General features: G+C 41.1%; 1 protein-coding gene across 1 annotated transcript; it reads right to left on the reverse strand.

Moving 5' to 3' along the window:
* Window positions 1-263: 263 nt before the first annotated feature.
* SELENOO (selenoprotein O) lies at window positions 264-12,011 on the reverse strand. Its single transcript, XM_034063064.1, has 9 exons — window positions 11,716-12,011; window positions 10,010-10,213; window positions 8,879-9,059; window positions 5,970-6,100; window positions 5,287-5,567; window positions 4,843-4,996; window positions 2,532-2,717; window positions 1,221-1,377; window positions 264-449 (listed from the first exon to the last, which is right to left on the reverse strand). The coding sequence occupies exons 1-9, from the start codon at window positions 11,982-11,984 to the stop codon at window positions 264-266; spliced, it is 1,749 nt and encodes a 582-aa protein (XP_033918955.1). The 5' UTR covers window positions 11,985-12,011.

Here is a 12,011-nt window from a genome sequence, read left to right on the forward strand (position 1 = left end):
GGTATGAATAAAGGAAAGACTTTCAGTCTCAAAACATCTAAATTATTGATATATGGAGACTGTTGATTGTCATCGGTTTGTTCCAATGATCCATGATTGCTTCAAATAAGCACAGGTGGAGATTGCCACAGATGCATCCAAATGCAGGGTTGTTTCAGTAACTTAATAGCACTCTGATGTTTGCCTTGCTGCATTCTTCACTGCTGAAGGAGGGTCAGAGTCTTCAGTTTACAGCAAAAAACAAAACAAGGCAGTTATGAAGATCATGTAACACAGAGCTCTGAAGCCCACAGTGGAGGTTTACTGCTATAGGGTAATCTGCTTCTGTTCTCTTGGGCACAAGCAGCTGCTGCAGCAGTTGCTCCCTCCTCTTCTGCATCCTCCTTTACCTCCCTGAAATCTTCTGCTTCTTGGAATGGATTCTCCAATAGTTTCAATACATTTCTTACCTGAAAAGAAAACATTGCATGGTTATGAGAATTCAGAAAGTAAAGGCAAAATGATGTAGAAAAGAACCTCACACCAAATAATGATCAAGTGCATTGTATTTAATACACAAACCCCAGACAAACCAAATGTTAAACAGATTAACAATATGCATATCACATAAGCTGAAAACTGTAAAATTGTCGCTGTAGATGAGTTTGCATCTGTACAGACCTCAAGCTCAAGTAACTTGACATGCAAGTATCAAATACAAGTCCTTGCATCATTTCTCACAATTAATTCATTTCCCCATATTCTGCATGTAACAATCCCCCAGCTGAACTCCACAGGTGAAAACCAGAAGTTTTAAAAGACAACAGCACAGCAAGGAATGAGTGTACATTAATCCCAGCTGTTTCCCAAGGAAGCACCATTCTGGACAGCAAAAGCAGGGCAAGTGTCTTATCACAGAATCCCAAGGGTTGGAAGGGACCTCAAAAGATCATCTAGTCCAACCCCCCTGCAAGAGCAGGGTAACCTAGAGTACATCACACAGGAACCTGGGATCAGTCCCCAAAAGGTTGTGAAGTTCAGATTCAGATTTTCAATCCCTTTCTTCATTTTGCAGTAATTAAAATTACAGCTTCCTCAAAAACACTACAGGCCTTTTGCACCACAAATTCCCAATCCCTTTACTGCCCAAGATGCCAAAAGGAATTTCACCAGCATAATGTCAATTATCAACAGTACCAGTCCATGCAAGCCCAGAGAGATATTAAGGAATAAGAGCATACCTCTGAGAAATCCCCATTTTCAGCTGCTTCTATGGCATTCTGGGCAATATAATTTCTCAGGATATATTTTGGATTGTTGGAATTCATAACTTTCACACGATGAGTGTTCCAAGCATCAGCATCACTGACACTTTCTATTTCTTTTTGCAAACGGTCTCTGAAATCAAGCATTGAAAACAATGGTTGGGATTAAGAATCACACAAAAGTTGAAACATTTCCTTGCCTTGAGATCCTTAGTTTGCAGGTTTTAATAAACATTACATCACCAATAATCCCCTCAGTTCATAAAATGCAGCATGACAACAGATAAAACCCCTTCATTTAAAAGCAGCATTACAGACCATCAGCAGGTCCTGACTAGGCTTCAGGAAGCAGCACACCTTGCATATTCACTGACAAGTCAGACTGAGATGCTGGTGCACAATCTGTTCTGCACTGCTCCACAAAGACCATCACTTTTAGATCTCGTCTTTAAGGATTTCTGTGCTTGTTTATTGGTTAAAGCTTTTGACATTCTGTCCAAGCAGATGCAATGCAGCTGAGGTAGTTTGAGCTACCTTTTAGCTGGAACACCTGCTAAAACTCTCAGCCCCACTGGAAAACATGATCACAGGCAGCCAGGTGAGGATTGGAGCCCTGACCTAACCAACTAATGCTCTACTAACAAGGGGCTCTTTGTTAAAAAAACCCACAAACCAACCAAAATCCAAAACCAGAAAAAACCCAAACCAAAATAAACAAACAAACCCCCAAACAAGCCAACCAAAACCAAACACCACCCCCCACCTCCCCCCCCCCATGCTGACACTAAGTTTTTAGGCTTTTAAGTTAGGCTTATTACAATAGTCTGGCCTTTCTTTTCCTCCTAATGATTTCTTTTAGAGTTACTCCTAGATTAAGAATACTTCTACTTGATTTCTGTATTAATAAATAGATCTACTTTTTTTTCTGTCAGAAAAGAATTTAAAAGGATAAAGAGTGGACAGGTCAGTCAGTTGTAGTTAGTGAGCATTTAACACCTCACAACTGGAACTACTCTCTGATAGAATTCAACGTAAATGTTCTTGAAGCACTTTAATACTAGATATGACACTAGGTGATTCCTATACCCCAAATCCTCCCCAAAAACTAGTATACACAATACAAACATTCCCAGAAACACAGATGTAGTTAATATCCAGAGCTGCATGGCCCCACATCTCTCCCAGACCATATACTTTGAGCCAGGGTGTCTTCTGTGAGACAGGCATGTCATTCTCAAACAAAATGAGGAAATGAAATACACTGCTCTGAACGGTGAGAAGCCTAACCTGTATTTCTGCAGCCATTCTTTCCAGTGTCTTTTATTTCTGCTGAGTAAATCATCTTCTGTTAACTGCTGCAGTTTGGAGAACTGTTCAATGCGTTCTAGCTCTTTGTTTATATTGGCTTTTGTTCCAATTAGTGCAAACAGCTGAGGATTAGACTGAGCCAGCATCAGCATCATTGACAGTTGTCTGGGAACAAAAGAAACAAATACATTACATACTAACCTTGGGCTGGCCATCAAGAACCATCTTTTGTAACCATAAAGTAGATATGAAAACATTCACAATAATGATTTCACTGGGGATCTTAAACAACAGCACTTCATTAACAGAATAATTTTAAAATGATAAATTATGCTAATTTCACTGTTTCTCCCCCCTTCTTCAGTGTGCGTATTTGCACTCCTGTTGTACTGAAAGTGCACATTTCCAGAATTCCCAATGGGTTTTAGATGTGCAATTCTCACCAGAATACCCTTGGAACTTTGAAAGAACTTTGGAATAAGGAATTTGAACTTACTTAGGTATCAAGATAATACAGAGGTTCTGTGTGTTTTCAATTTCTTTTCCTGACATGAACACTGTATCAGCATGCAGAATAAGGATCCAATGCCTACAATTTTACTAGTACCAATAAAAACCCAAATGACCTGGGGGAAGGTCCCTCATGTAAGTCATATGAGATAACAGTTTGTTTATCTAATTTCTTTTTAGTTAGCCAGTCTAAATTCCAGAATGAGAAGTGCTCTGTGGTAATAAATTCCTAACATATCCAGGCTATTTTGCTGTGAGTTTCACTAGGGTTGATTCTTTTCCAGTCTGACTGTGTTAGCTGGTGCTGTACAGCAGCTTTCAATACTGTGCTATGCTAACTTCCATTTTCCCTGGATTCGTAACTGCACCACAGGATAAAGTAAAATGAATAAAAAAACCCAAAGAGTATAAGTTGGAGCATATCAAAATACACAGTGTTTTTATTTCCTTCTATAATGCATTTATAAACAAAGGAGGAGAATGCTATTCCCTGGCCTCAAAACAGACAACTCATTATATCAGATTATACTTCCCTGCTTTTAGTAAGTAAAGATAAGATAGGTGCTTTGATTTCTGAGTTTATATAATAGTATCCAAATCTGATTCACACATCTGATACACCCAGCTCTACAATATCCAAGTGCTGTGATGAAAATAGTTCTGTATCCACTTTAACACAGTGCTATTCCCCTCCAAAGCTTTACATCCATATAATGATGATTTATAGCTACTTTTCATGTTCCTCCAAGCCTGAATGCAGTGTTTAATGAAATACTGTCTTGTCTCTGTCACAGGAGCTACTTTCATATTGCATGGTATCTGCTTACAATACCAAAGTGGCTGAAAACTGAAATTTAAATAAATTAAGGTGTTGGATATCACTTATTCAATTATCTTTCATTTTAGTGTATCACCATAAAACTTAAATAGCCTGTAATACCTCCAAAATGATAAATGGCTACAGCCAACCACCTTGGCATAACCCCAAATTTGTTCATACAAGTTTCACCCCATCCATGTTCTCAGCTCCCTGCTTTATGCAAATTATTAACAACACACCAAATTCTTCAGCTATTTCTGTAGATTCATTACTTCATGGAGCACACATTAAACAGAGAGAGGGGAAAAAACATGCCCAAAATACCCTCACATGATATTTTTTCCCATCTGAGAAAATGCTAGGAAAAATATGACAAATGAATGGGTCACACTCATTCCCTGGTTTCCACTGCTCCAGAAAGTGAAAAACTCCTACAGTCACTGCTATAAGCAGCAGTTGAACAAAACTGACTCTTTCCACACTCAAAGTAGCTGGACTGCAGAATATGGCCCATCAAATGGGACGTGGATGGGACCACACAGTTTTCAGACTGAAGTGTGCATTTAGGTTACACTCAGCTCAGAATATTAGTGGCTGAAAGTGATTTGCTGTCAGTACATTGGCAGAACATGGTACCATTGTTGTTCAAATCCATTTCTTCCATAAAACATGTCTGCATCACTTCACTATCTGGCACTCTCATGGCCTTAGTCAGCAGAGACAGATGAGAAAAATAAAAAAGGACCAAGCAAAAGCTCAGACAACGTTAGCGCTAAAGCCAACTTCTGCATCCACCAGTCACAAAACACAAGAATTTGCACTGCTGTAGATCATGATGCATCCAGTTAACAGTGAAATAGTAAAATCTAAAATCAGACAAATATTACACAGCATGCAGGGTTCATTATGCTTATAATGAAACTAAAAGCACAGGCCAAAGCATTTAAGTAAGAGTATTACCTTGGATCCATCTGTGGTCTGAGAGCAACTTTCAGTTCATCCACAGAAGCACACTGACTTGTAACCTCTTTTAAGAAGTCTTCCAGTTTTGAAGGATCAGAGTCTACCACTGAGAATGAACTCAGCAAGTAGAAAATGTTTGTGAAATCTCCACCTGAAAAGATGAATTCTATGAATAATACAACTAATCAATCAGAAGGAAAATGGGTCCCACACCTCCTTCCCAACTCCCCTCACAGAGGTACCACTCAGGTCACCACTCTGAAGAGGTTATTTGCCTCTTATATATATATATATATATGTATATATACACATATATATACACACACATATTTATATATATATATATATATACACACTATAAACGTAGTATAAGCTACATTTTGGTTTGATTACAGATACTGATGGGCAACTAAACAATAACCTTCTGTGCTCTTCACCAACCTGTGAGATGCATAGTTTCGAGGAGTTCTGATACCAGTTTACTATCTTCTTCTAATTCCAGCTGGATCAGGCCTAGCTTCTTCCTCATCTTCTGTAAATAATGCTTCTCAAATTCTGCATCATATTCCTCTTCCAGGATGAGTTCACTTATTTCCAGGGGCAGCTCTGGAACTAGAGCTTCAGCAAGCTTCCCCAGGTTCCACTTGCAAATCTCTGGCTGCTTGTTGTAAGCATAGCGCCCTGTGTTATCAGAACCATTGCAAATGTGCTCAGGGTCATATCTACAAACGAAGAAATAGTTAGCATTCTTCTAGTTATCTGGACACCAGTAGAGTGAGAAGTCTTATTTTTATTACTTTAGTCTCCCCTAGGAATCTAAAAGATTTTGAAAGAGAATACTCCTTGCTTCTTTTCTCCCAGTTACCTCATTAGATAATTTCCTGCCCTCTCAAACACTGAGAAACCCCACAGACTACAAGAACAGTCTAACACTCTGAGATGTGAATACGGTTGAAAAGTAGTTGTAAAGAAGAATTACAAGGCAACTAGAACTAACTTAATCTATCTTGCCATAAAGAAGGTTCATAAATCTGCTTTAAACATATTAAAGCAATCATGAACATCAAGATAGCTCTACAAAGCAAATACGTAACACACATTTCAAATAATTATGCCACACTGACCTGTCCATAAATCCAAAAGGGCCATAGTCAATGGTTAGTCCAACTATGCTCATGTTATCTGTATTCAGCACACCATGGCAAAACCCAACACATTGCCATTCAGCTACTAGCCTCGCTGTCCGTTTTGTTACCTAAAAGAAAGTAATTTTTTTCCCATTTATCAACACAATATATTTCCATTACATTCCTGTATTTCCCAGCATTTCCTAGTCTGAACTGATGTTCCTACAGCTTCAGCTTCAGCAGATTCTGGCAGTATGCCACACATAAATATCTTAAGAACAGCCTGCTTCTCTCCTGTTTCTCAGCCCCCCTTTTCTGTTTGCCTCCTCTTCTTCCCCCCCTACTTGACTGCAAGTTAACTGACAGCTTTAAAATGCATGAGAGACAGAACACTGAAATACAGTAAATTGTTTGACAACAGACTTACTGTAGTCATTATACAAATATATTGGTTTGTTCATCACAAATGTTAAAGACTCTTTAACTACAGGTAGAAGGAAACATAAGCAAAGTCTAAGAAATAATATTAACTTTATGCAACAAAGCCCAGCATAAAGTCAGCCTTTTGGTTTACCTGGTATGGAGGAGTGATTTACAGGAAGGCAAGTGGTTTGCACAAAAGAAAAGATTCCCTGCTAACAAGTTTTAGCACTGATAAGTACTTCCCTCAATTTGCTGAGAGTGGAAAAAAGCTACAAGGTTAAGAAAACACATTCAAAGAACAACAATTCAATTTAAATGCCTTTCTTCACTGAATGCATGCTTCATCAGAGTTCTTCCATTGCCTGACTGAGACTTACTGCTGTGGAATCCTTGACTGCAGTCACAGTGCCCCATTCTTCAAAGAAATAGTATTAACATTTTAAAGCACTTCTAGTTATTGAGTTATATCAGCCCAACTGTCAACTACAACTAGGTATGCCCTATGGAATCTAAAATTCAGGAAGCTAACCTGGCTTTCAGATAAACCTAGCTATTTCTAAATCCTTTACTGAACTGCTGTAAATACAAATTTTATGCTGCCATTAGCTAAAACTTTCAAATTAGACTATTTATACAGCTAAAATCACTCACCTTCCCAAATACTTATCAATGTACAGATGTTTAAAGCTCTCCAGACTGCAGTGTATTTTATTAAGGTTTAGAAATGATCTAGTTAACAGATGAAACATCAGTTCTATGCCTCTGTATTCAAACCCAGAATTTTCCGTTTTTTTAAGAGTGTGCAGTCAGGTAAGGAAGAATCAATGGAAAAATCTTGTCCAGGGATAATGTGACAAGGAGTAAAACCCACAAATGACGCCTGGAACAGAAATTTTTGGTTCACCTTGAGATCTCATGCTTCCACTTTTTACAGCATTCTCATGTTAGGTACTTTACCCATTTTTGCTGAACAGGGCAGTCAGCTGCATGTGTCCATAACTGATTACTGGCACACCATGACCAGTAATGGGGACACACCCTGCACAAGGGCTCTGTGCCAGAGAGGTGATAAAACTTAAAACCAAAAGAAGTCCTGGCGATCAGCACTGGGATGCAAGAATTCCAGCAGTAAGGCAATTCCCGACTGCTGATGTCTTTGTATGAATCCATTACACTCTGCCAGAGCAAAAGAGAAATCCTACTAATTATAATACCTAAAGGCAATCAAAGCTTGAGTGCTACACACAGATGGATATATTGGTTAAAAAGACAGCTTTGCACTCACTTTAACCTTTATTCTTTTTGATCATGTTTTCCTACTACTAGCCATACTAGAAAACAAGTACTGTGTATAGATAAGTAACAGCACTATCTCAAGGGCAGAATCATTTAAATTAAAACACACCTCCTACGACATATCTGAGAAGCACAGATAATGGTGTTTGCATTTGACAGCACTGTCGAGAAAGCAAACACTCATATATTTTTTCTCCATTTCTTCCACAGTGCATAAAGAAACATAAAATGCATTACAGCTGAGCTGACAGCACATCACCACTACTAAAAAGATAGATGTTCTTCTCAAATTAGGTAAGGAACTGGGTTGCTTCTCCAGATGGAGAAAAGTATGGAAAGTCTCCACTTGAGAAAAAGTGTGAGGATGCAATGCCAGTACAGGCACCAAGCACAACAGGCACAGGCAGGAGCACAACAAATAAACAAAGACATGGAAACGGGGGCAATAAGAAAGGATGCCAGGATGGGCGGCAGTAAAGCATTTGCTTCTGAAGAACTATTGCAAGTAGGCTCAGGCTGTGTTAAAGGAAAATAAGCCAAACACAACAACACACCCCCAACAACAACAAAAATCAAAACAAGAAAACCCCAAGAAAAGCAAACCAAAACACCCCCAAACCTAGCCAAACCACAAAACAAACACCACACCCACACCCCCAGACTAAATCCTACAAAATCCAGAGAATGTCTGCCTTTTGACCTCTTACTGGGCTGTTCTGAACATGCATTTCAAACATTTCAATACTAAAACCTGGAGTTAGTGATTTGCAGTCAACATTCCTGTTCGTAATTTGAAATATGAGAGACAGAAAGGGACTCAATGTTCTCACTATTTTATAAAATGATGCCTTGCAAGTGATGTCTTGGTACCATCCACTTGGCATCTGACAGCCAGGGCCAGAATTCCCCCTTGCAGTCTAGGACACTCCCAGCAAATGAAGACAAACCTTGGGGAAGCTCTCCCAGAGCACAGAAATCATGATTTACTGCTAAAAGGTTAAAACCACTTACACAGGTGTGATCAATATCAACATTGCTTTCATCAATACACAGTCCTATTAAGAGTGTTTTCTTCAAAGGCAATCAGAGGATACAAGGTATTAACCAACTCCAGTCATCTGTGCTTGCAGATGAAGTTCATAAAGATGACAGCTATGGATTCAGGAAGAGGCTCTGATCTTTCTTACCTCTTTGAAGAAAGCAGCATTCCTCTGAATACTGTTGTCTGAATAAGCCTCCTGGATTTCTGGATAGAAAGTGCTGATCACGTAATCAAGCATCTGTATTCGAATATCATTGCGGTTAACACTGGGGCCTTTGCGTCCTGTGTATTCGTCAGGAGGTTTGAAAATTTCAAATGAACCAAATCTGGTTTTAAAATAATAAAACGACGTTTAAGTATTATCTGGTACTATTAACGTCATATTACATGCAATAAAACCATCTACTGTTGTAACCCTAACACCACATCATCTCCAGCTTAATGTCAATCCTCCAAATGACCTAGAGAAAAGACCCAAAAAAAGAAAAGATTCCTGCACTGAACCTACTGAGGCTCAATGACTCAACACAAGGAATCACATACATACAGCTAAACTAACAGATCAGGACGCAGACAGTACCGAAAACCAGCTTGTTAAAGTTTCTTACAACCAATACTACAGAAAAATTCTTTCCCTGAGTAAAGATACAGGAATAGGACTTACTAAAATACCAGACTGTACATCAAGCATGTAAGAGAGGTTTTTCCACATATATATAAATACACACATACACACACTTACACATACATGGATCCTTATGTCTCACCTTCCTCTGATTCTAAGGTTCTATTACCTTATAAGAAGCAATGCAACTTCCTGAAACTCCTAAAGTTGTGTGTCAGAGCAGGAACCTTGAACACTTCTCAGGCAGGGAAAGAACACCCAAGCTGTGACAGTACAGTATTAGAATAGCTTTGAATTAAGGGTAAAGCTAAACCCAACTACCAGCATCACCCAATTACCAGCATCAAAACCTTCCATGTATTCTGTGCAGGCATAAATGTGAAAAACCTCCTCTGATGTCTGCAGAACTCAGTTCTTCTTCCTACCAGGCTAGCATCTTTAGTGTTCATCTGTCTCTGTGCTATGAAGCGAGCTCATCCCATCCCCTGGACAAGTAGTAGTTTCCTATTTCCCACCAAATAAGTTCCAAGCCCCCGTTAGGAGGGTTGCAAGAAACAGGCAAGTGTTTTGTAAATATTTAAAATGGTGTTTTAAAAGACTGATGTGCTCGGCTTTAAAGGAATAAAAAACCTCAACAAAAAAGGCTTCTACCTTATAAACGTAGAAGCTATCCGCAGAACAACCGTACACCTTTCATTTTTTGGATTCCCATCATAAAATATGTCACGGACAACTTTTGAGTCCGATGTCACACACGTTCCAGCCCTCGTTGTTGGTATTCCGAGGTGAAACATTGCCTCGCTGCACAGAAACTCCCGTATGCTCGACCGCAGGACCTTCCGGCCATCAGCTTGTCTGCAACAAGAGGACATGGACAGTTTTCAGGCTATAAAGGCAGGAACTCCTGTCTGCCCCTTAGCAGTGGGGAAACAAAGGCCTAGAAGTGACACACAGTATCCATGGCCATACGACAAAGTAGTGGCAGATTTGAGAATAAAAGCTGGACCTTCCAACTTCTGTTAAAGTTCAGTTTAAACAGACACAAATGCCTGCAATGAAGACCACAAGTAACAGAAGAAAATAAACCCTTCAGTTACACATATCCCTTCTAATCATTAACTCTGTTGTTTCTATTGATGCAACAGAGCCTTTAAAAAAATAACTGGGCAAGTAGAGCTATTTTGTTATATAAAAAGTGACTAGCTACTGTTATGGCACTTAAAAAGTACTATTAGTTGGATCTCTCCTGATAAGTAATCTAGAAATGGGGTGTTAAACAGGGGTATGTGTTTCAGTTGCACTTAAAAAGCACCCAGACAGACAGCAAACAGCAAACTAGTTTATTCAATAGAGAACAAGTAAACAGAAGAAGTGCCAGTGGTTCTGAGCCCACACTCCCAGCACTTCAGGAGCCGCAGGCAAGCAGGAGAGCTGGCCAGGGCAGACCTACAATGCTACCACCATAGCTGAGGTTTTCAGTGTGATTTCCTTAACTTTCCTTAACCTTCACTGGAGAAGACCTTCAGAGCACCACGTGTATGAAACTGAGGTGTTACTGAGCCTGTGCACAGCCGGAACATAAAATATAGGAAATGCAAGCAGAAAAAAAATGACCTGAAAGATTAAAATCAGTGTAAACTGACTAAAGCAGACACACATGCCCTGCAGGGATTTGGACGGCATGACATTTCTGGGGCTTTTCCACCACTCCCTCCCACAGGAAGGACAGAAGAAAGGAAGGATGGAGAAAAGGCACTGCTGGCAGAAGGACCAGCAGCCACAAGACAGGCCTTGAAGCAACCTGCTCTAGTGGAAGGTGTCCCTGCCCATGGAAAAGGAGTTGGAACTGTATGATCTTTAAGGTCCCTTCCAACCCAAACTATTCTATGAATTTAAATACCATTCTTGTGGGGCATAGATAACACAGCAGCAAGCACTTGGGCAGCTATTACACACTGCTGGCTCGACTTGCACCACGGTCTGCATCCTCCTCAAAGGGGAAAGACTCAGAGGAGGATAACCCGGGACAGAAGTAATGTACCATCTGAGGGAGAAGCTGTTACAGTCTTATTTTCCAGAGGAAATTTTGCCACCTTCTGCTTTGGCATTCAAGCATTACATTTGCTGCAGCCAAGATAATGGGAAACGCGAGGGCATAAGAGCCGACCTCTGCCCCGTTCCTCACTACGGAACCACTTGCAGCGGCACCTGCCGGCGCAGACAGGCCCGGTCCCCGGCTCGGCCTCCCCTCACGGCAGGTTCACCTCGCGGGGTGCCGCTCCCCCAAAACCCAGCTCCGCCGGGATCCTCCGGCACCGCCCCTCCCCGCTGAGCCGGGCCGGGCCGCGGGGCCTTACCGGGAGAAGGGTGTGAGGCCGGCGCCCTTGAGCTGGATCTCCCAGCGCTCGCCCCGCGGGCCCAGCACCTCGCCCAGATACATGGCTGCGCCGTCGCCCAGCTGCCCCGCGAAGCTGCCGAACTGGTGCCCGCAGTAGCAGTGCGCCGCGGGCTCCGAGCCCGCCAGCAGCCGGTTCCCGCTGAAGTACAACGCCGCCTCGGCCTCCGCCTCCTCACGGTCGCTCGCGGGCTCCTCCAGCCCCAGCAGCGCCAGCGCCGGCAGCGACATGGCCACCAGCCGCGGGTTCTGCAGCGG

Source organism: Melopsittacus undulatus, chromosome 5 (genome assembly GCF_012275295.1).
Source record: "Melopsittacus undulatus isolate bMelUnd1 chromosome 5, bMelUnd1.mat.Z, whole genome shotgun sequence".
NCBI lineage: Eukaryota > Metazoa > Chordata > Aves > Psittaciformes > Psittaculidae > Melopsittacus > Melopsittacus undulatus.